General features: G+C 42.6%; 1 protein-coding gene across 4 annotated transcripts in view; it reads left to right on the forward strand.

Moving 5' to 3' along the window:
- Positions 1-25,355, forward strand: part of TNRC6C (trinucleotide repeat containing adaptor 6C) — a 573,800-nt gene that overhangs the window by 174,277 nt on the left and 374,168 nt on the right. For all 4 annotated transcript variants that reach the window (XM_050919200.1, XM_050919201.1, XM_050919202.1 and 1 more), the window contains exon 3: positions 9,710-9,771. In XM_050919200.1, the coding sequence (XP_050775157.1) occupies positions 9,710-9,771 (62 nt within the window). The remainder of the gene's footprint in view (positions 1-9,709; positions 9,772-25,355) is intronic.

Here is a 25,355-nt window from a genome sequence, read left to right on the forward strand (position 1 = left end):
CCTCAGAGCTGCAGATCCTGGAACCCTGGAGCTTGAGGCCCTGGAAGTCCTGGCTTCTTAGTAGCCCACCAAGAACCCTGCCTCTGATTTAACAAAAATTCTTTGAATCAGAGATGTTTCCGCACAATATTAAGTCACTTTTCAAAATGGGATTTAAACTTCTAAGTCACACATGCACTTTTGAAAAATTAACTCTGAGTAACTTGCTCTAGGACTTGGCTGGCAGGTACTATGGCATAGTGGGTGAGATATTGGCTGTGGAACAAAACAGCTGAATTCTAGTCATTGCTGAGTTCCACTCTAGGTTCTGACACTTCATTTGCTATGAATTTTTTATGCTTAATATTTAAGTGAAAGTAGGCTATGCTGTGCATGCACTCATGTCTAACCTAGCTAAGTAACGTGTCAGAAGTACAGTGAGGGCCTGATCCAAAGGCAACTGAAGTCAATATGTGGAACTTTCCACTGACAGCACTGGGCTTTGGATCAGGTCCTGAAGAAGGCAGAGCTTTGTAGGAGCCATTATTAGATTCTTCTCCTCTACCGAGTTCCTTAACAATCTAGTGACCAGCCTGTCCCATTTATTTACAATTTTAAAGATTGTGTTTTCCTTTGCCTATGCAGAGGGGAAAAGATGCAAGATGTATAAATAAATAAATTAATTAAATAATGGCCTGTGAAATTCCAAAGATTAAAAAAACAAAACAGGAAAAAACCCTTCATTTATTTAAGGGAGGGAATTAAGGTGGCTAAGTGACAACAGTATAATTAACAATCACAATGTTTCCAAAATCCGTGCACTAAAAGGTAATGAAGTGAATGGTTGAGATCATCATCAAATCTTGCTCTGCCCACCTAATAAGCAAACATGTTATTCTTATCATGTATAAAGAAATACATATTTCATCACAGCACAACAGTCTTAGCTCTGCCCATGGATTTTTGGAGTGCTTGGGAGCATTTTTGGGGTACTGAGAGGCTTAAACCATTTACCTGTCTAAAGCACTCTGAGAGCCTCAGGTGCAAGGCAGTAAAGACATGGAAAGTGTTAGTATTGTTGATTATTTCTTGTAATTATTATACTGCACTATGATGGTGTTTTATGAATCCTGGAAAGCAGATTTCCCCCTTTAAAAAAAAAAGGCACTTCACACACATTGTGAGTGAAGTATGTTGCTGCCATTAATAATAATCATAAATAATAGAGCCCTTAGTGCTATATTTTTAAATGATTGAATTGTAAGAATCTACTTTAAAAATTGTGTGAATGCCTATCACTTGTGTGCATATAAATGTATTCAATTAGTCCTCAAATCTTGAGTTATCTCCTGATGGAAGGCAAAACCTTTTGAATTCAGTCCCAGGCAAAAAATATTGTGCCATTTAACTCACAAAAGGATGCTGTGCACTTAACAGATAATGACTGAAGAGGATTTCACTGTATTGCCTGCCCAGCTGCTAGAGAGGACAAAGAAAATAATTCCCCTTTTAGGATCGTATGGGGTAATGATGAAACCCTCTCTGCAATGATCTCAAATAACATGGAATAGGGGAAAGGAAATAGCCAAATAGGCTAAATTGGCTGGGTTTTTATTGTCATGGTCCTCCATGTACTTTCCATGTTTTGTCTGTGATGCTAAGCCACTGGCTAACCTGTTTCTGAACCTGCCACCAGCATGTAGAGATTACTCACCCTGGATACTGCACTTCAGCAAATGCAGAATTAGCCCTGGCTAAGTAATCTTGTTAGCGTGATTCAGTGTTAAATGGATCTCGATTAAATGGGGCTTTATATCGTCCCAGCTGGAGATGATAAGCCTCCACAAGGAAATGGCAGGAGACCGAAGGAAATTGCTTTACTTCAGACTGGGACATTTAATCCCATAAAACACTTTCTACTTCCCCACCTCTCTCATTTTATTTAAGCCCACTTGCATGGATCCAGTCTGCAGTTATAGAATGATGGTAGCAGTGCAGGGGTCTCTTCCCATCACCTACCATTTACCAGATAGAAAATAAGGCAACCGACATTCATGTTGAAGAGCGGGACATTTACTAACTGTGAGGTGGTAATGGTGATGCTCTCCTTTCATGTTGTCTTCCATTTATGAATATAATACTTCACCATCTTTATCACTGCATTTCCGTCACACCTTTGCTCTTTTTCTGTTTCTGCCATCCAGGCATTTATAGGATGGCATCTCTGGTATCTGCGCATTCCTACAATCAGTGTAACTATGTCCAGGAGTAGTTTGCTGAGCACCAAACACTCTGGAAAATATCTGGAGCCTCATCTTAAAATAATGTAAAGAGATTGCTTAAATGTTCTCCAGGGATTTCTGGGCATGGCGTGGGGTTTTATCTCTGTGTGAGAGAGATCTGCCCAATAGACTGAAATATCAGAGCCTGGCCATTTATTTCTTCCTGCTATTAGATTGGCACAGTTGCATGGTTTGGGCAGAAGGAAAATGACCCTAAAATACCCAGGGGACTTTGAAGGCAAAGGGAATTTGTACTGGGGACACCAGCAAGGGGGACAGTTTGGGAGATGGAGGTTTTCATCTTTCAGTTGCTGGTTTGAATCCAGCTCAGTGGTGACCCACCTGACAGCCAGGAGTGGCCTGTGAGAAAGGAATTGCTAGCCAGACTCACATTCCCAATGGACGTTCATCCACAGGACAAGACCCACCATTGCGGTTAGCATCCATTGGCCTCCTTCTACGCACCAACTTGTTGCTAGAAGCAATTAAGCATGGTAGTATTGGGGAGCTTGCTTCAGTGTCTCTCCGTTCTGTGGAGAGAAACCTCACTTTCCAGAGATGTTTGTTCAGCACAAACTGACATAGCCACCAGGGGCATCTGGCTCAGTCTGAAGCTCACTGGCTTTTGGTTCTTTCAAAATGTATTTCTCACACACACACTCTTACACACAAGAATCACACTGCCAAAATGGTGGAACAGTTCCTTGGCCACCCCATTGCACACAGCAGGCCAAATGCTGCCTTGACAACTCCATGCTGTCCCACTGGGATGTAAGACAAGGCAGAGCTTGCCCAGGCACTTTCATCATTCGTGCGCAACCTTATTGTCACCATGTAAGATAAGAAAAGCTATAATATTTTCTGTTAGTCTTGCTGCGTCTCTGTTCTGACTGTGGTGAATCCAATCTATGCAAGTTTTTCTCTAGGTCTGTTCTACTCACCACAAGCTCACTCTTAGAAATGCAGCAAGGAAGTAGGTTTGCCAGGTAATTTCAGCAGCCCATTAGGAACTACCTTCCCCATTCTAATGCCCTGACAATCTAGTTCACAGGACAGAGAATCACTGAATTGCACCAGAGAAGGAAGCAGATGAGTGGTGAAAAGGACTGAGATGAACCACCCCATTTATAGTCTGTATTAAATGGTCAATGTTAGTAAGAGGCCTACAGACACAGAGAAAGATGTGGATATCAAAATCCCCACTCTCCATTTACATTAGTGAGTACCCTCCTGCTCCCCTGCACATGCCATATTTTCAGGGGTCCCAACCCATCTCTGATTTGAGTTCAAAATATCGGTCATTTCCATGGACTGAGAGAACACAAGATAGGAGGATGCATACAAAATCTCTTCCCAATATTAAATCAGCTGATCTGATTTTTTTTTCTCATTCCATTGACAGAAATATGATAAACATGCAGTTACTTGAATTTATCCTTAAATATAACATTTCAGGTGGATTTACACTCTCATGAAATTTCCCTGACATGAATCCCAGAACCACAAAGCAGCCCATGTTAACAATGGCTGCAATTAGACTAGAAATGATCTAATCTACTGGAGATTTCCTTCATTATCCCCCTAATCAAGGCCTCTATCAAGCTTCTTTGATGGGTTACTGGAAAAAAAAATCTTCAAGTAAACTGATGCTGGAGATAATTAATTAACTTGCCACTATGATCAGTCTCAGACAGACTCAGTATAAGAAAGAGGAAGTGTCCTTCTCAATTACTAATCTGCAGGTTGTGATGGGCAAAAATACTTGACCAAATTTCAGGCTTCAGACACATGAGTGTCTGCACTTCAGAGTATTTTCTCGTGCTTCTATTTATCATCTTGTTGGATACTGATCTTCATATTTTTCAGAGCTGTTTTTATGTGTGAACTGTTACAATATGTAAAACCAAGTGTGCTACTGCTTGAGTTGTTTGTTTTTCCTCACAACTGCCTTTGTCAATGCTGCCCAACAGTGAGTATTCCACCTCTGGCCAGCATCTTTCATTCAGATTGTTTTCAAATAAAAGCTACATTTACATTCATTGGCACAGAACAGAAAATACAGAGAACAATCCAGGCCTAAAGACTGATTAAACAGAACAATAATAATGTAGCATGCCCCTATGAAATGTGTTGCTGAGCAGTCCCCACAGCTTACTTACGGGATCTGTCATAAGCAAGACGAACACCTTCTCTCCTGGGGCTCGCAGCTTCCTCCTGGTGTCCCAGCTTTTGTCTACAAATGTCTACAAAGTCCTGAGGCTTAATACTTAAAAGAATCAGGTTGTATCAAATGTATATGTCACCCCAGTAGAAATTGGTTTGAAATCCAGTTCACATGGCTCAGATTTCTTTTATCTTCCAAATGCATATTCTTTCCCTCACCAGAAAGTGCGTCTGGTTTCCTCTCTGTCTGGTTTTAATGGCCCTTGAATAACATCTTCAGTTGTTTCCACACTAGCCACTAGTTTCTTAAAATGTCCAGTATTGGTATCACCAGAGCAGCTTGACCATGGTGTAGGTAGTTCTGCTAGGGCTTTAAACATTATCACCTAAGGCTGCCAAGAGCAGGTTTAGAGAGGCAACATGATGGTTAAAATAGCAGTGACTACCTATGGTAGTGCTCCCACTGCTGATACCAACTGTGGAGCTGTGGTAACAGTGGGAAAAATAAAGAGAAAAAGGCTAGCGTAGACAAGGATGCTGTGAGTCGTTAACAAGTTCCCTGCAGACCACTTACAAACAAAAATGGGGCTTTCATTCACCCTCAGAGCCAACAGCTTATGCACATATAAGTCACTTGGATTTTATGATAGGTTTAGTTCAGATCTAGCCATCTGTCCCAAGAGGTTTATAAGTAAACCATTTAATATTTATGGCCACCTATTATGTATTGTACGGAAATCTGGTATCGTATTGCTTGATCGTCCAAAACCTCTCATTCCTCTTTTTGGAAAAACACTATCTGCCCATGTGATGAAATAGCCTGCCAATCCTTGCCTTCCCTTTCAAACAAGTATAAAAAAGATAAAACCATGGAACTATCAGACATGTACTATCTTTACTGCCTGTTCACAAGTCTTAGGGCCTCCAGTCCTCTTCCCTGTATTTATAGAATGACTTCTGATTGCAAACTCCTAAAGCAGGGACCATATCTTTTTGCATGGCTGTACAGGGTTAAATAATATCTAATGGCATTGTAATGCTCTACTTTGCTTATAAGCAAAGGAACCTGAGGTATTCATAGCAAAAAATTGTATTTTATCCTCTCTCTTTGTAAACAATCCACGAGCACTTCACCATTTTCTCAGATGTTTGTTTTTTGAAGTTATTACTGAATACATTCAGCAAATTTTCCTTGATCTATAAATTACACATGAGCCTTTATTGTGGCGATTCAGTATGGTAAGTCTGAGTTGTGTTGGTTGGGTTTTGATTGGATATATAGGTCATATGGTATTGCTGACATACCCTTATTGGAGGACAATAGCTTCTAGAATCAGGTTTCCAGGGTAGATAAGCGAAATGTACATGTTCAAAATTTGCTTTCCGTGAATATTGTGTAATGCTGTTTTTTTCAAACAGTTCTGCCAGGATGCTTGTGGAAAGTAAACACACACAAAGTGAATTCATCATTTTATCTGAGCAAATATTTGAAGGATATTTTTGAAGTATTTGCTCAGCTCTAAGTCTCCTAACATTGAGGCGTTTTTGTAGTGCCCAGCTAAGATAGGTGCCTTTTACAGAGCTAGCCCAGTACATGTGCCTACGTTATCAATCAAAGATAAAATCAGAACCTGGGAGCTAAAGTGAAGATTGCTGGTTGCTGACACACTAAAAAGTCCTATTCCAGGGCCCAGTTACGCATCTCCAGAATTGCAATCTGACATGCCAAAAAAATGGAGTCTGATGGGACATCTGTTCCTCCATTACCTGGAGGGCACCACAGATCACACTGTTAATTATACTGCTGGGAAAAGGAGGAATATTTTCATCTTCAGGAATGTTGCATAAATATGAATTAATGCTGAAAATTGAATCCTGAAAATAGTTCACAAAGGCTTAAAAACAAAGTAATATTGAATCATCTGCTAGTAAGCTTCACCCCACTCCATGTATCACCCCATTTATGCAGCACTTTTTAAAAAAGCTATAATTCATCCTTTTGGCCTATAAGCATTGAAAAGCTCCTAATCAATGGCCTTTCTCACTCTTCTCTTTCATCACAGAACCTCCCTTTAAAAATATCTGCTAATTGATTTTAAGCCTCTTTGTGGCAAAGCCTAAGAACTGGATTTACCAAGTTACTAGGGGGATCCATCTGGTGCAAAAATACCATTTCCTTGCCAAAGTATTTCACCTTAACAGAAAGAGAGAAAGGGTTGTAGGCCCAGCAATTTCAGTTTAACTAGCTGTTGGCATTTCACGTTCACATTTTGAGGAATAGTGGGGAGTGTCTTCCACAGGAAATTAAAGAGGGGTCTCTGCCCTATTTTCCTTCATTGTATATGAGATCTGTGCTGTGCATAATGGTTTCTTTCCATGTTATTGTTTTTAAATATTGGGAGGAAATTTCGTGACCGTGAGGGGATCACAGAACTGAAATGAGTAAATGATAGTGAAGGCAGGTGCACTGTCTCTGTCAAGGCAGTTAAGTTCAGATCTGCAACATATCCCTTTCCTGAGCAGAGGGGTGGGCAGAGGTTTCCAAATTGTACAGTGTCTTTATTATACCACTGGGTTCAAGGCTCATTTTTCACTTGAGATTCGTCCAGCTTTGAACCTGGAATGCAAAGGCCATAAGTTACTTTCTTTTTCTACAATTTTCTCGTCTACTTCCTCACAAACAAATATGCTAATATAATGCTTTTTTACAAGGGGAACAACATGGCACAGAAAATGTGGTATATTAAACCAGTGGTGTACGTCCTTGGCTGGACCCCTGTCTCAAACTTTGATCTTCTTGGAAAGAGTATTGGCTGAGACTGAAAAGGTCCAGAGAAAGGCAATGAAGTTATGACATACCATAGAGTGCACATGAGAAAAGTTTGCAGAAATTAGGACTATTTATCTTGGAAAAGAGAAGACTTAGAGGGGTCTTGACTGGGATTTTCAAAATTATGATGTAGCAATTACAATGAAGACTGATCTGTTCTCTTTTTCATTCTGCCCGGTATTAGAATTAGTGGTAATTCCATTAAATCAATGGCAGTACATTTGGAAGTTCTAAATGGAGATATACAGACTGTAGTGAATCTGTGGGAGTTGCTGATACACAAGGTCATCAGCTCAAAGGTTAACACAGTAAGACATGAGCCAATATCAGAAGCAAAATGCTGGACTTGGTGAACAAATGATCTCACCTGGTCAGGTAAAATGTCTATGTTCTTATTGACCTCACTGGAAGTTTCATGTGCCTATGGAAGGTAGTTAGTGACCTTGCATCTCCAAAGGTGACTGGTTAGTAAATATAGGAAACCTTTGAACACCTTCAATTGACATTGCACTCTGCTGATTGGGTGAGAATCTACAGCTGTGGACCCTGTCATGGGTACTGACTGTACATCCAGCCAGTAGCTGCTCTGTGCTATATTATGGCCCCCCTCTAGAATGAACTGATGGCGGACCTTCATTTCTAATAGTGTAGCATGGAAAAAATTGCCTGGGTATAAAATGCTATTGTCTGACCTCTCAATATAGTAAGTAAAGTTCACATTAAATCAGGCCAAATTGCCATTACATCTCTGATCTTAAAACAAGCGCTGTTTTGGCTGGTTACTTGTTCTCCATCTGCTAAGACTGTAATATCTTCAGGACAAGGATTGCCTTTTTGTTCTGTGTTTGTACCAGGAGTAGCACCATGGGATACTGAATAGTTACTCAAGCTCATAGGTGTTACCACAATACAGATAATAAATAACAACATGATGCCATCCTTTCTGCAGTACCATTAAAATTCATTGTCTATATTGACACTTAAGACACTGAACTATTGGTAACTTTTACAACTATTTTAGTTTCCATTTTATTTATTTCATAATAGCCTCTCCTAAGTTTACAACAGTTCCTTTTCCTCCTTCATGGAGGCACACTCCAGTTTGTTAAGTAGGGTTGTATAACATCCTTGTGAGACCCTTTTCATGATCCTGCCCAGGACTTTGGAACAATGAAACTAGATATCTTGACAAAAGAGTCTCTCCCAGATTATTTACAAGGTGCAGTGTATGCTAGGACAAAACTTTGAGAAGAGATAGCTCTAGTTGGAGATGGGCTCGAACTGCAAAGTTTGGATCCAGATCCAAAGTTACTTAAAGTTTGGCAGTGTTTTTGTCCTAGTTCCCCAGGAGCTCTTCTAAATTAAGGCGCTGAGATGTAGTAAGGCATATAACAATGAACTTTATTGCGAGTGTCTCCCCTGCATGGCTATTCCCACAGCATGGACTCAGTTCCCAAAATCCTGGCCAGCATGTCCATTGTACATTGGACTCGTACAGTCTGAGCTAGACTCTCTGAGGACATCCTCCCTGCTGGTTGTTCTGAAGTCCTACAATATCTTTAGTACTCACACAATAGACCAAAGTGGAACATCTTTTGAGCCACATGAGCCAGGTGGGAGAAAGGTATTACGTTAAAATAATAGTTGGTGTAGCACTCACTGGGAAGGTTGCTACTGTTCTAAGTTATCTACTTTATCCAAATCAAACTGATCCATTATCTAAATTATCCATACCTTTGGGTTTGCAAAACTGGATTGGAAATCTCACCCAAACAGGTGAGAGTTCTGGGGCTTCTGTTTGTGGCTGGACAGGAAATAACCCAGAAACAGGCTTCCTTCTGCTGTTTTGGCCCCTTGGCTTTCAGACCAGACTGAATCCAGGAAAAAAACGTGTGTTCTCACAACGTACCTGGTGATTACTATGCTTCACACTATGGCTACTAGGACTTCAGAGTGACAGAGGGGATAAATTCAGATTGCCATTAGCAATACAGGGCCTGTAGCACACAGCTGAGCAGCTCTGTTTCTATGCAGAAAGAGGGCAGTGGAATATATACATACTAGCCAATTATAGTGTGAATTAAATGAAAAATAGTGCAAAAAGCTATGCAAAATGATGGGAGAAAGTTATGCAAATTTTGTTTTGAAAGTCAGAAAAGATTTGGTTTGATTATGGGGTGGAATTGCTCATAAAAAGTGTCTCTTTATCTCAATCTGTTCATCCATCCCAATTCAAAATACTGCAGTATGTGATAGAGAGAGAGTTTGCCAAAGGGATAAAATTGGGTGGAAAGTAATATTCATTGTAAATGAGTGTTGCACATAATGCAGAATAATGAAAATAAACCTGAAATATCTCTGATACTTTTTACCCGAAGGTAGAAAAGTTCCATCACAATCAGGTAAACTGTTTATTTGTGTGTCATTTAAATTCTTTATTTTCTCTGTCTTTCAGCAAAGACTAAATCATCCAATAAACTCTTGCCAGAAAACCACCTTTGAAGGAGTCAAGAGCAGGTAGGGATTTTGATTTGGATTACATCAAAGAAAGAGGTTTACTTGTTACTTGACATGGGCCCAGCGAAGGTCTGTGTGCTTGCAAATTGCATAATCTCCCACTCCATCATGAAGGGACAGGCAAGGCTGGGATATTTACTGTACTGGTGGATGAAACAATGGTTGGAGACCTGAATGGAATCCCAGTAAGAAACAAAAAGGGGATAGTCATTTTTTTCATACCACATATTCTTAGTGAAGACATTTGGCAGCAAAATATGCTTTATTAAAAGTGTACATGCAATACAAATATATTGCTTTGAGAACAACGTAGAAATATTTGTTTTCTGTGTGTTGTCTTACTTTGTGTTATTGTGCTCTGAACTATTTGACTTGCATTCCTAGATGATTAGAAGTTGAGGGTTATGCCAGATATTATTCAAAGGATTGTTTTTAAAGATAGTTTTTAAAAAATCCAATGTGCGAAAATTGTTTGAAATGTTTTGTGATATTTTTATGTTTTCAGCCAACTCAGAGTGGTCAATATTGTTTGAAAATTTGAAATATTTGATGGGAAAAAATGAAATATTGTTGCGAAATATTTTCTGCATTTTTCAAACAGCTCTAGTCATTCTTCCTTGGGTGTGCAGTATGATCTCTCCGCTTACCTACACCTCCGTATCGTGAGGTATCAATGATTTCCATGTGGTCCTGTATTTTTATGGTTTGCTGGGATTTTCTTTTAATTTACATCGATAAACTCAAGCTATCTCATTTATTCCTAAAGCAGTGGTAGCTTACACTGAACATGGTGGTGAACTCCAGAGAGCATACATGATGGTTGCTCAGATTTCAAAGCCAGATCAAACATTAACTCAGACAGTTGACTTTTCCCATGCAGAACCTTTGTCTATAGCTCGGCATGTGGGGAACAGAACTGGAGACATGTAATGGGGTCGCTTTTCCTCCAGCTTCTTGTGTTGTATTGTTTTGAAGGTGTAGTGTTGAGTATGGATTCTTGGTGTCTCTTGCCTTTTAATAGGTGGCTGATTTTTAAAATAGGTTTGTTGTATTTTCACATCTTTCCTTTTCTGAAACAGTGATGATTTTTTATCTTTGTCATTAGTTGAGGGCCTGATTCAGCAAAGCACTTAAGCATGGGTTTAAGTTTCACTTATTTCAATGGAGCTTAAGCACATGCTTTAAATGAAGTAACAAGACATCTGGAACAGCAGCAATCTCCAAAATTAGGGCTCTTAAAAGAATCAAAGCAAAAGGTACTAATGATTGTGCGTGTGTGTGTGTGTGTCTGTCTTCAGACACTCCTTAGAGCAAACTAACCTAGGAAATGCTTTCATCTCACTGGCTGTGCCTTGTCTATTAGAGAAAATCCACACTTTGGAAAGGCTTATATCATACTGTAGATGAAGTACAATGAAAGCAAGAGAGAACACTTTGAAATAATAGAGACAAATTCTATCTCAGCTACACCAGTGTAGGTAAGGAGTAACTCTGCTGAAGTCACTGGAGTTATTCCTGATTTACCTTGCTACTTATGAGATCAAATCTGGCCCCAAATTAGTGAGAAACTTGAGTCCTGCTCCAGCTTCCATTTAAGTCAACAGAAAGAGTCTCTTTGACTTCAGTAGGGAATAGATTGGGTACACAGAGAATGGGGACCATATAGACAAAAGGTGAACCAGTATTGCCTAGTAGTTAGAGTGGTGGAGCAGTGGCCTGGGTCTCTTCCTGACCTTGCCATTGGCTCCGCTGGGTGACCTTGGAAAAATCTCTTGATGCCTCACTTTCCCCACGATGGACCTGAGCCAGGGTGTTTAGATCCAAATATGAATGTCAGGAGCATACAGTGGGGGGAGGAGGAGTGTTCAAATTCAAATGATGACTGTTTCAGTACACCGTTGACAGGCTCGCTCAGGTGGATCATGGAGACAAATTAGAGCTACAGAACTCAGATCTGAACATTCCCAATGTTCTCCTGGCCTAGATCCTCTGTCCCTCTTTGGGCCCTATTCTACTGCAAACTGCTAATAACAAACACCCACCTCTCTTCCAGGGGCACTTTGATTTGTAAACTGTTGGAATGAGATCATTCGACGAAAGGCAGTAATGCAATGCATTATTATTTCCTACTTGCAATCTGTGACTGACTCCAGCTGATGATACAGATCCCTTTTGGACAGATTTATTTTTGAAGAAAGGGGGCTATGCAGCGTATACTGTTTTACAGCCAGTATATGATCTTTAACGTGGAAAGAAAGAGAAATCCGCTGCTACTCACAACCAGTAATAATAATAATAATAATAATTCATATAATAATTATCCTAACAGATGGAAAACAGGATTGGAAGCAGCACAGAGGTGTACAGTTGTTTACTTTTAAAATACTGTGTCTGTGCCGGGCACCGTGTAATTCCTTCAGTTCAGTCCTCCATCAGGGCTGCAGTCCCAGGCTGATGGATGGGCATAGTTGCTGCAAAATATTCTATAACGTTAGATTGCCTGAAGGTGCTCGGTAAACAACAGAGAAGGGGATTGAAGGGATCGGGAGGTCTAATTACTCAGCCGGCAGGGTTGTGGGGCCCGTATAATGGTGCAGCTAGTGGTGATGGAGAGAGGGAGGGGGAAATGGGGAGAGCGGGAGGCAGTGGCAGGAGTTACAACAGCATTCAAATAAATAATATAGTAGCAGGATGAACTGCTGAACCAAGAGGGCACAGAAAGGAAACTTGCCTCCTCCCTGCCTGGAAGGAGGTCACAGAGCAGGCCACTAAGCAGGGAATGGGCAAGGGGGAGGGGGCAGGACAGAGCCTTGAGCTCACTTTAACTGGGACTCTCTGACTCCCCAGATCAGTGGAATGCCATGCGGTATATGTAGATCACAGCAACACAGCGGTCAGGAATATGATTGTGCAGCACTCCCTCTAGATATGGGTGCACACACAGACCCTTCTTCGCTTTCATGTCCCACAGGAGAAACGGGGACCAATGACAGGTATTGGAGGAACCCTACTCCCTACCCCCACCACTGCCTGTAAACATCAGTGCAGCTAGCATTGTTCTTTTCTCATCCAATGCCGGAGAGCAATCCCTGCATCGGAGGCTCTCTCTGGTTTTAATAACCATAAATCAGTTCTTTCAGGTACTTATGCACTCACTCACTGTTCTAGGAAGACATTCACTCCGTTAAAAAACAAGTCCCTGAGCTCTGATGCCAGAAAGGATCCTAAAACAGAAGGACAATGCCAAGATGGCTTTCACTGCCCTGCCATGGCTCAGAGCACCATATACGACAGGCCGGGGATTTGGGTTTACGGGAGCTTTGCTGCAGTGCTAGGTAAGCAGCGCAGAATGGAACGAAAAACTCCAGCACAGCGCCTTGCCTAAACAGCTCTGCAAAGAGAAAAGGAGAGGGGTGGAGGAGCAAATCACTTATGCAGAGAATGCTTAAAAAGGGGAGAGAAATTAATCAGAGTCATTAAAGGCGTCAAACAGCTGAGCAGTAATTAACTGTTTCAGCCACAGCCAGCTTTAGTCTAGAGCATTACGTTACAATCATTCTCATAAAGGTGTTGCCCCTTTTGTGACAATGTGGGAAACATTTCCCCCCACTTCTCCCATACCCCACTCTCCCCCGTAAAACAAGGGGAGGGGAAGGCTCAATTCCCTATCTGCTTTTTTTCAATTGGAAACTTCATATCAAACCTGTCTATTCTCTGTTTTTCATCCCCACCCCCACCCCCATTCAGACAGCTCCAATGGCGCATGCTGAACGCAGTGGGGTGATGACCTTGCAGCAGGTGTCCATAGCTCAGAGAGCTGCAGGATCTCCTGAAAAGGAACCCAGGCTCTGCAGCAGCCAGAAGCTTTTCCAAAGTCCCAGAACCTGGTATGCTCGGCTCTGATGTTCGACTGCTGACACTGTTCTGTACTTACTGTTTGTCTGAGAGGCTCTGACCACTTGCAGGGGAGTCTTGAGGCAGCATAGGTAAAATGTGTTTTGGGGAAGTGCTATTCTTTTTTGCACAGGCTTTGCAGAAGCTGTAGCTAATAGAGAGAGGCTTGTGGTTACCGCAATGGGCGAAAGGAGAGCTAGATCCGATTTTCCTCGCAGACAAAGATTTGCTCTTTGACCTCGGGGAAAGTCCCAAAATCCAACATTTTCAAAAGTGGCCTCTAATTTTGGGGTCCTCCTTCAACTTTGGGGTGCTCAACTTGAGATACCCAGGGCCTGATTTTCAGAGATGTTGAGTATCTGCAACTCAGTGCAATCAAGCTCTGAGAATCAGGCTCTAAGTGTCCCAAATTGGGCATGCAAAGAATACAAAAGGAGGTACCCACCATTAAAGGCCATTTCTGAACATTACAACCCTAACCAATCTGTGCTTCTGTTTCCCTATTTATAAAATGAAGATAAACAATACTTATCTCCCTCCTGGGAGTCTTGTGAAGCTAAACTGGTTAACATTTGTGCAGCTCTTCGAGGTCTTCACCTGGGCAATGCTGCCATACGTAAGGGCAAAGTATCCAAATTACAGAATGTACAGTGCTGGACACTGAAGAGATTGTTCCTCCTATAATGGACTAGAATGTGCTGAATGATGAACAGTTGCCTAATTGGGTACTAATGCTTTAAATAAGGTTACAGCTACAGCTGAATAAATAATTTACAGTGAATAAACTGTTGGGCTGATTCAGCCTTTTTTCCATGTTGGTGAATTGTCTGTGAACAGCTTGCAGTTTTCTCAGATTTATTCATTATTTAGAATTATTACCCAAATAATTCCTACCAATTACCTTTGGTCTGCAGCTTGTTTGCAAGCTGTTTGTTGTGTGTGTTTGAGATTCACAATTCAAGCTGCATTAGTTAGGTGTTTGATTGGACAAATGGGTCACCTGATGTTGTTTCTGATCCTTGATTGGATGAGTCTAGCTCATAGAGGTGTGGGGCAAACACTGTGTTTAATGAATTCAAAATAGCTTTGGGCAGATATTCTCAGATAGTCACATACAATTCGCTATTTCCACAAATGTTCTGGTTAGTAAACGCTTTCTCCAGGAGATTCACTCAAAGCCTCATACGTGAACCAGTCACTAGAAGGGGATACACATTGTCTCCATCAACACTAGGTGTTTTTCTGAACCATTCCCCAGTTCTGCAGCTCCACTGGTGATACCAGTGGTGAAAACTCTGCTATGTGCAAAGCGTCAGCAGCCTCTGGTATACTTAACCATGGCGTCCTGTAGATCTGCTCAGAGCAGAGCTAGACAGCATGGCGGTTAAAATGCCAAAGGCCAACTGTGCCTTCATTGCTCCAGCTGAATGGAAGTGCAGTATAGATACTTTGCAAGTCTACAGTGGTCTATATCTTGCATCTGAAGATCGATCCTGCATTTATACTTGTTTGCTGTGTCCAAAGTGGATTTGATCTGCAGGGAAGAAAAACTAACAGTCTTCCACTGTCCACAGGTTTAAAATATAGTGCTCAGACATACCTCTCTTTCCTTCTCCCTTTCATAGTAACTTCACCACTGACCCTGCTAACATTGGTGTGTTAGTGTTTGCGATGAAAAGGATGCCTGTTCACTAAGAACTGGAGCGAAATTCATTTCAGGTAGCAGCCAACCAACTGGTGAATGATTCTCAGTTTCATTTACTGCTGTCACGGACTGGATTGTGTTAAGTCTTGAACATACTTACTCTGACCAAGACTAAACACAAAGTCATCCACCACCATGTTACTTTGTACCACTGTGGTGCCAATGCAGACAACCAGCACTGGCATGGAAGTCAGACCGGAGCCTCCTAGTGCCAGCCTACAATGCTCCTGCCCATCAGAATGTACTGGCTGTGACATCTTCTCTTCACTAAGAACATTGGTGTGTTCTTAACATATGTTAGCCACATCCAGGGTTTGACCCCATTACCCCCTATCTTCACCCTGTATCTTTGCCGCCCAAAGCATCAGAGAAGGACACAGGGAGTACATGGAGTATACTTGATTTAAAACTTAATTTTTTTCTTGTAGAACGTTGTTGCACACAACAGTTCACCTGGAAACCAGACAGAGCATAAATCGGAGGTTATTAGCAGAAAGCCACCCCCTACCAGGCATGCATAGACTACTTTATTGGGACTTACCATAGAAGCCCATGATAGTAGTGAATGATAGTTTGTACCACCCTGAAGCCTAATGTTTTCCCTCCCACTTTTGGGATCTAACAAGGTCACCTCCCTCAGCCCTCCTCCTCATTTCCCCAAGGGAAATCCACTTACTTCTCCATGGTTAAGCACCCACTCACCATCCCACAGCCCTATACCATAGCATAAGGAGAGGTATATCTCTGGGGTCACCACTTAGGTAGATGGAGGAATGAGACGCAATGGGGAGCTAATGAGGTTGCCTAGAGGTGTCCGAAGAGATGTCCTCCTCTAGACCTAGGCGTGCCCAGGCCCCAAATCACTGCTGACTCTGGATCCTAGAGGAGAGATACCAGAGAGAAGGAATTAAAGGAAACAGCCCAGCCAAAGCACAAGCACAAAGGGAGGTTTTTATAGCACTGGCATGAGCGAGGAAGTGTCACACCCATGTTACAAACAGAGACAGAGGAGCTGACAGGGAACCAGGGCTAGACTTATGGGGAGAACCCAGGAGTCCCAGTTACCAGGCTGTTGGTGTAACCACTGCATCATACTCACTCTAGAACAGCAAGAGTCATTCAGCTGGGCCTGGCTGCTAAGTGAAAGGAACACAACCTCCCTCGTGCTGACCAGCAGGCCCTGACTAACCTCAGACTCTCCCACTTCCAGCTCTCAAGGAGCTTGTAAGATTTGCTGAGATAACCTTATCTCTCAGGAGCTGGGGAGGAGAAACGTCCTTCCTCCACAGTCTTAGAGCAGACATTTGGGGAAGAAAGAGCCCTCCAGGAACCTTCCCTTCTCCTTCTCCTTCTTGCAGTTGGTGGATAAGGAGGGTACCCTCAGCATGCTTTTGAGGTTGGGATGATGACAGAGTTAGAAGAGTCACCCCTCCCTCAGAGGCCCAGTGCTCTTAACATCAGTGCAAAACCAAAGCAAACCCTGTCACCACTACGAAAATCAGTGACAGAGCAACCTGTTTGGCTGGGCATCATTCCTGTGAATCCTGATAGGTAAAGGGGAGAGGTTACTGTGCCGTCAGTAGGTACCATCCCTGTGAATCCTGGTACGAGGGCTGTCCCTGTGGCATAAGCCTCACTGTCCACTCAGCCCTGCAAGTGGTCACAGCATCCCCGCTTTGTCTCTCCCCAGCTCAGACGCAGACACCGCAAGAGAGAGCCCCTCCGCCTTCCTCTCTCCTGCTCTGCTCCCAGTGGCTGCTCTTCACTAACTTACAATCCTAAGAGTATGGGGAGGCTTTTTATTTTTACTATTATTTTCTTTTAAGTCAAAATCAATGACAATGACAGAGCGGTAAGCTGAGTGGTGGGAAAAGGGAAGAAAGCGGCCAGTGTCAGGTTTGATGCAGGAGGCAGTTAGAGGAACCCATTACTAGCTCTGTTGCCTTAGGGGAAGTTGGTGGGTACATTGACGAGTGTAATGTCAGTGGAACAGGCGAGCAGTCTGTTTCCCCTTGTACCCTTATCATTAATGTGGAAGGCATACATTGTCAGTTATTAGTCTGGAGAGAGGAATATTGCAGGAGATGTCTTCGTTTAGAGACGGAGTCTGACTCATCCTCACCCCAGCATGGGAAGCTTAGAGAGCTTCTTTTTATTAATATCCTGTTAAAGGTGAAGTAGGAGAACCCCTAACAGCTGCCATCAAAAATGTGAATAAAGGAGGTGTGGGGGGGAAGAAACCTGATTCTTATTTTGTTAAGGCTGCTTAATAAGAGGGACATGTGTTTTATGTCCGTGACACTTTTGGAGAATGATTGGTTGTGTCCCTGACGATTAATCTCTGTGGAAAATCACTGGATGTGGCTTTTGGAGCATAAAGATCGCCCACCTCTCACTCCATGCACAGAGCCCAAAGAAGCCACAGCTGATCATGCTTTGCACTTCTACAGCGCCTTTTGTCCAAAGACGTCAAAATGCTTCATACAAACATCAAATAAGCCTTGCAACATTTCTACAAGTTCGGTAAGTCATTACAGCTGCTTTGCCAATGGGGAAGCTGAGGCATTGAGCAGTCACGCAGAGTCACAGCTGGAACTGGAAATAGAACTCCAGTGTCGTGACTCCCAGTCTTTGCCCTATGCAGTAGGCACAGAATCCTCTATTTAGGAAGTATGAACCCCCGCCACACACAGTAACTCATTCCTTGGAGTCTATTAATCTCTAATTTACATGGGTAATTCCCATTAGTATTATTTTGAGAGTTTTCATGTTTTGTACACACACACACACCCCTCTGAAGCTCAGCACATCCGCAGGGGGAACAGACACTTCCCCACATTCCAGTAATGATTTATTTGGAGGAGGGTCTGAAAATAAACACAAAATTACAAATCCTTGGCAGAAAAAGTTAGATCCTTTGTCTGATAATGCTGGCATTTTTCAGATGTGTTGCAAATGAAGTCTGTTACTAACTGTGAATGGCTATTAACTCCTGGCTTTCTGCTCTCTTCCCTCCCCCAGCTTTGCCAATTGGAGCTTTCAATAAATAGCTCTCAAAACAAAAGGCACAGACAACTGATCTCACATTAACTTGGGGAGAATAAAAACCCCACTCCTGCTCTGAAAGGGGACTGCAGGGGGAAACGTATTACTGTCTAGATGACATGTGCCCACCCTAATCCCTTTTTATCTGCTTGGTTCTGACATGCATGGGCTGCCTCTAGTCTAGATTTCAGTCTATTTGGGGTACAGTTGGGTGAAATTTTTTGACCAGAACCTTTTTTCCTTAAAAAATGCACATTCGGCAATCCCAAAAGATTTCCCCAATTTGTGTCTAGTTTGCTAAATTGTTTCAGTCAGAAAAAAAAATATCTGAACAAATCCAAACCCTCACTTGGAAAATATCAAACTCAAATATTTCAATTTTTCTATTTCAAAATAACTTTTCATTCAGAAATTTTCTCTATTTTTGAAAAAAAATTAAAACAAAAAATATTTGAAATTGAAGCACAATACTTTGTTTGGGATCAAATGTAGCATTTCATTCGACCGGAAATGATTTTTTTATATAGATTTTTTTTTGAAGTGCCAGCAAATCGAAATATCTGTTATTCAGCAAGCTCTACTTTGGGGAGAGGTACAGAAAGTAATGGGATCATTTGTATGGATTCTGCTCTCTCTTTCAATAGGTTTAACCCTGTAGTGCTTGAAGAAGACTGGGTGGGGGAGGGGACCTGAAAGAGTCTTCAAATATGTTAAGGGCTGTTATCAAGAGTACAGTGTTCAAATGTTCTTCAGGTCTATTGAAGGTAGGACAAGAAGTAATCGGCTTAATCTGCAGCAAGGGAGACTTAAGTTAGCTATTAGGAAAAACTTTCTAACTATAAGGATAGTTAAATACTGGAATAGATTCCCTAGGGAGGTTGTGGAATCCCCATCACTGGAGGTTTTTAAGAACCAATTGGACAAACACCTGTCAGGGATAGTTTTGGCAGGGCCGGCCTTACTCAGCTGCTCCAACCCTCTACTCCAGCTCTTCCCCAGGGCCGCTGCCCCTGCTCCACCCCCGCCCCACCTCTTCCCACCCCTACTCCCCTGAACTCTGCAGCAGGGCCGTGGCTGCACTCACGGGCGGCGGGTGTGCAGCGACCTAGCCCCAGCTGTGCTGCTGGTGAGTGCTGGGGAGCGGTTCCTTCCTGCCCCCAAAGCCAGCCCCCTCCCCCCCGCAGATGCCTGGGGACCCCCACACAACCCCCTCCACAGGGGGGCTGCGTTGGGCCCCAGAATAGCTAGGGACAGCCCTGGGTTTTGGTATATTTGGTCCTTCCTCAGCACAGGGGGATAGACTAGAATCAGTGTTTCTCAACCTTTTGATATCAGAGCAGCAATGGTGGAGCCTTCCCAAAATTGGGGCAGGGGCAGCCACCCCACCCCACCCTTTCCGCCCAAGGCCCCATCCCCAGGCAAGCCAGAAGGTGGAGCAGGCCGCAGGGAGCCACAGACCCTCCACATGCTTGGGTTGTGGGGGCCAAGAGCTACCCTCAAGCCATGTCCTCTCCACGTGGGCCCCCTGCCCAGGGCAGTTGGAGGATTTGTGGCTCCCCACAGCTGCCTGTGTGGCTCTCCCTGACCCAGCTCCAGCCAAGGGACAGGGCCTCGGAGCCTCAGCCCACCCATGGTAAAAGTCGCAGTGCATATCCTCTGCCCCCGGGGCCCTCCACCCGGGGCAGGTGTAGGGTCTGCGGAGCCCTTTTACCTGGCTTGCTCCCTTCCTAAACTGTGTCAGGGAGATCTCAAAGGCTGGTGCTGGACCACGGACTGGTTCTTTAGAAACACTGAACTAGATGACCTCTCGAGGTCCTTTCAGCTTTACGTTTCTATGATTCTGATTTGCACATCAAAACCCTAGAGTTTGGTTCCCAAAGGCCAGAAGCAAACCAGTGCCTGGCAGATTATTTGGAGAGCTCTAGGTACATCCTTTCTCTGCCATGCCTGATCCCCACACCCTAGCCCCAGGACCCTTATCATTTTACCTTAGATGTCTTAATGGGGTAGGTCCTAAAGCTATGGGGAGAGGCAGGTCCACTTGTCCTTTAATTGCCCAGTAGCTTGCAATCTTTTCCATGCTGTGACCTGACATTACACCAGAAAAAGTTTCGGGATTCCCCGTCCACCCCATCTAGCTATAAAGGAAGGGACAGTGTTTGTGACTCCCCTGAACCCGATTGTGCCCCAGCTGGAGGCTCTGAGCCCCAGGCTGAGAACCCATGTTCTAAGCACCTCAGCCTATGTTCACAAAAATGGTAGGATATGTGAAAAGGAACTCACTAAAAGGATCGTAAAACCTGTGAGGAACTGGCAGGCTCAGGGGAATGTAAATGTGCTAGGCTGCTAGTTCAAATCTAGCTTGTACTGGTAGTGTCCAGAAATACTGCTGTATTGAGTGATGGCTGCTCACTGAAAGGAAAGAAAGAAAGAGAGACAAGTTGGTGTTACTGCTTCACAAAAGCGATTGCCACAGTCCACGTCAAGACCAGCCCTTGGCTGGCATTCTCTGCAGAAAGGCCAAGGATTGAGTAGATGTAGAGGCCACCCAATTATCTGTTTGTGCTGTGGTAATGACCAGGAGCCCCATCTAAAGCATCATGCTAGGCATTGTATAACCACAGAACAAACTGATGGTCCCTGCCGCAAAGAGCTAAAAATCTAAGCAAACCCCAAGAAGTGGCCTCTTCAGTTTAGGGTTGAGATACATTGGCAAGCCTGCGTGTAGTGGTGGTGGTGCGAAAGTTGTATGCTGCTGCCTATGCTACTTCTGTCCTGCTTCGGACTCAGAGGCTGCCAATCACTTCCCCTTTCACCAGCTCTGAATTCATTTACACTAGAGTACGAATGTGCAAATGTTAAGACCCTTTATGTGTCACACTGTGTTTATTTAAAAGGTTTTTCCAAACAGGCTAAAGTTTGAAAGATGATACAAGCCTACTTGAGCATTTGGGTTTCCATATGAAACAAAGTTCTATACTTTATGAGCAATTGACTGAGAAATCCAGTTGGAAATAGTTTTGTTTTGGTTTTTTGTTTTGGTTTGTTGTGGGGTTTTTGTGAGGGGAGGAGGGGTTGGTATTGTAAAGCTGTGAAATCTACACCAATATCTATTGCTAGAAGCTGTCTGCTGAGTATGCAAGCTCAGTTTACCTCGGTTGTTCTAAAAATATAGGGATAATATTTATTTCATTAGAATAAACCTTTCCATAGCTAGGAAATGCATTCTGAGTAGCGAGAGGAACTCTAGGATCAGGGACTTTACTGCATTTGGGATTGTGTGTCGCTAATATTCTGGTTAAATAAATACATTTTACTAATTGGATTACTCAGACAGCATAATATACTGCTGGATTTCCAACATGATGTTAATAAATTGTGTGAAGAACTTAATCATGTTAGCTTCCAAAAAGCTTGTAAGAGATGAAATTAAAAAATAAGTAGAAGTTGACATCTATTGCATTTCATAGTGTCTTCATTTTCCTCATCCGTCTTAGAGTTCTCTTTACCATAGCTTTGCTACTGTGGTTTTGGTATTATTATTATTATTTTATTATTTTATTTAATTTGTCTATGATTAGGGAGGCTAGGGAGTTAGAATAGGCCCCAAAGGATGGTGGCACTATCCTTGCCAACTGTCCCTTCTTCTTACACTGATTCATAGCAACATTAAAAAAAGCGAGACCTTCACATTGTCTATTGGACACAGAAGGGAATGCGGCTTATTTTTTTGGACACGTACAGATGTAAATGAGACCTGAGGGAATGTAAAGCATCAGTTGGCACTGGAAATAAGGGAGATTAATGCTAGGAGAAGCACAGTAAGCCAGTGCTCTGGTTTCTCACCAGGTTAGGTCATTTCAGAAAGAGCACTGCATAGCTTAGTATGATTGACAGTCTCTGGTCAATAGAAGCTGAGGAGTGCAATAGAAGGGAGGAATGAGGCATGCTGTGGGTAGAATTAACATTAGCAGAAAAACTATGAGGCAAGCAGTGTTATCACAATAACTCATCATTATTACAATAGTCCTGCCCTTAGTCTGTATGTTTTAACCCACAAGAAATGAGGGTTTTGTTTGTTTTTGGTTTTTTGGACAGCAATATACTGTGGGACAGGACAGATCCCTTTTCAGCAGCAAGTGGCAATGCTCTGTTAAAAGCCAATAACTTGTAGCCCAGTCAATAAAATAACACTGTGGATTAGATATATAGCTCAAGATGTATTATTTAAGTGACAGCCAGCTGTCAATGGGCTCTACTCTTTACTGTGAAATAAATGTCACAGAAGAGTGAATTTTGTGTCCTGAACTGGAAGACACACAGTGAGTTTAGGCAACAGGAGGAGATTGTACTAATTGATGAAGTCTGGATACCAGTTGGCACACAACGGGCCGTTTGTCTGTTACCCAAGTCAAATGCAGTCCAGTAACAACTTACACTGCAATTATGGCTTAAGGACTCTTACTCATAACTATAATTACATCCTTAAGCATCCTCTTCGCCTTACAGATACCTAATGCTGAGCACGGACCTGTCAAACACCAGAGAATTAAGCCCCCGTGCTGTAGTGATCACCAGAAGTCAAATGATCACAAGAAAAATTATGCCTGCAGCTCATTGTGATGGAAGGGAAACATTTCTCAAGGCTCTTCATTCCTTCCCAAACACTTACCAGTAAGGATGATCTTGTAGTTAATACCCAGTATTGTGAGGCAAAAGATCTGAGTTCTGTTTCTAGCTTGTTCACAGATTACCTGTCTTATCTTGGGCAAGTCACTTAAGTTTTCTATATCTGTTTGTTATGTAAAATGGGGATAATAATTACTGCATCAACAGGATCTGCCGAGGAATAACTGAGCATTGTAAAATGCGGTGAGACCCTCTGATGGAAACAGCCACATACAATGGTTGTAACTAAAAGATTAGATGGAAAAAAGATTCCTAGTCATTATAACAGAGTTCTTTCCTATTCTCAGTCTATGGAAAAATTACCAATGTCTCAGATTCTACACTATGCTAACTATTGGCAAACACTGACTTTGGATAGCAACCACTGTAAGTGCAAAATATTATGAACTCGTTATCAGGAATCTCTGAGCAGCCTATTGGCTGCAATACGTAACCGCATTCAGCTGGGCCAAAGCAGCGTTGTCACTGATATCCTCTGCAGCTCAAATGCTGCCCTCACTTCCACCAGTTAACCAATTGTCTACAGCAACATGTGCATGTACGCAAAGGCAGAATTCTACCCTGCAAGTCTGATGAAAATGCATAAGTGTTGCTTCTGCTTGGGTAGGCCCTATGGGCCACAGAGGTCACCCTGAGCACACAGTATAAGACTGAGTAAGCAGGGGATATTTTATAGACACTTATCAGAGCTGAACTGCAGCTTTTCCCTCTCTTTATCTCACTTTACCTATCTGTACAATGGGCATCATGAAGTTTAGGCATCTGTTTGTTAACTTTTAACATTTACAAGTTGCCACTGAGTTTGGGTGCTCAACTTTCAGCTGAATACTGACTGCCCACAATTCCAAGTGAACCCCACAGAGGCACTTGGTGTTCAGTACCTCTGAAAGTCAAGTCCAAATTGGGCATCCAAAATCAGTGCCCACTTCTGAAAATGTTGGCTTATGGGCTTTGAGATCCTAAGCTGAAAAGTGCTATATATTGGAGTAACAGAGTCTAAGGTTTGTGTGCTTCCTTCACATTTATATCTGCTCCTCTTCAGACTGTTTTCATACATTTTGTTCCATGTTTGGCAGTGCAGTCTGCATGAAGCACGCTGCATCGCCCTGCATTTATTTATATTTTAGTTCACAGCAGGATTTTGGGAGAGAGGGAGAGAAAACAACAAACCAGCCCCTGAAACGGCAGCAGCTCCTTGATAACCTGAACCTCATTGAAATACTAATAACTAGGTTTTGAAGCAGCTTTGTGGGTATTAATGCAAATGTTTTTTCTGACTCTCCAGGTTTAATAGCAACAGCTTATACAACTCTAATTAGCATAACAAAATTCAGTGATGAGGAGTAAAATGCTTGTCTTGTTTGATGTTTCCTGGTAATTAGCAAGAATAATGATTTATGCAGCGTTCCAGGTTCTCAACCCACAAAAGATGGCAGAGATCACTTACAGCGAGTGGTTAACTCTCTGTTTTTATGAATACAGTGTAGCTCAGGGATCGGCAATGTTTCAGAAGTAGTGTGTCGAATCTTCATTTATTCACTCTACTTTAAGGTTTTGCGTGCCAGTAATACATTTTAACATTTTTTGAAGGTCTCTTTCTATAAGTCTATAATATATAACTAAACTATTGTTGTATGTAAAGTAAATAAGGCTTTTAAAATGTTTAAGAAGCTTCATTTAAAATTAAATTAAAATGCAGAGTCCCTCGGACTGGTGGCCGAGACCCGGGCAGTATGAGTGCCACTGACAATCAGCTTGCGTGCTGCCTTTGGCACCCATGTCACAGGTTGCCTACCCCTGGTGTAGCTGAATGAAAATACATGCACTCACGCATGCATGCACACATACCAGTGTGCACTGGCAGACACAAATACACATGGGTCAATCTGCAAATACACTTGCATGCGCGGACACACTGTCTTTTAAACAGCAAAAAGAGTGAATGAAAGCCACTCAGGATTTTGCTGGGGGTGAGAGGAGGGGTTGTTTTCTATTTGTTAATTGAAGTGGTCTATTTCATTCTGAAAATACACAGGGCAGAATCAAACCCGGGCCAGAAGAAACTTGTTCTTTTTTGCCTTTGGTCAGATATTTGACCTGACTTCTTGGAAAATGCAAACAATTATTGCACCTGGGACCTCTCCCCTGGACCATACAGAGACAAAGGTCAGAAGCATGAAGAGGATGTGGTTGGAGCAGCAAAGGCTGTAACCTTTCCTGGGCCCACCTGATTCTGGCCCCCATTTGCAGG

The sequence above is a fragment of the Gopherus flavomarginatus genome, chromosome 12 (assembly GCF_025201925.1).
Source record: "Gopherus flavomarginatus isolate rGopFla2 chromosome 12, rGopFla2.mat.asm, whole genome shotgun sequence".
NCBI classification, from domain to species: domain Eukaryota; kingdom Metazoa; phylum Chordata; order Testudines; family Testudinidae; genus Gopherus; species Gopherus flavomarginatus.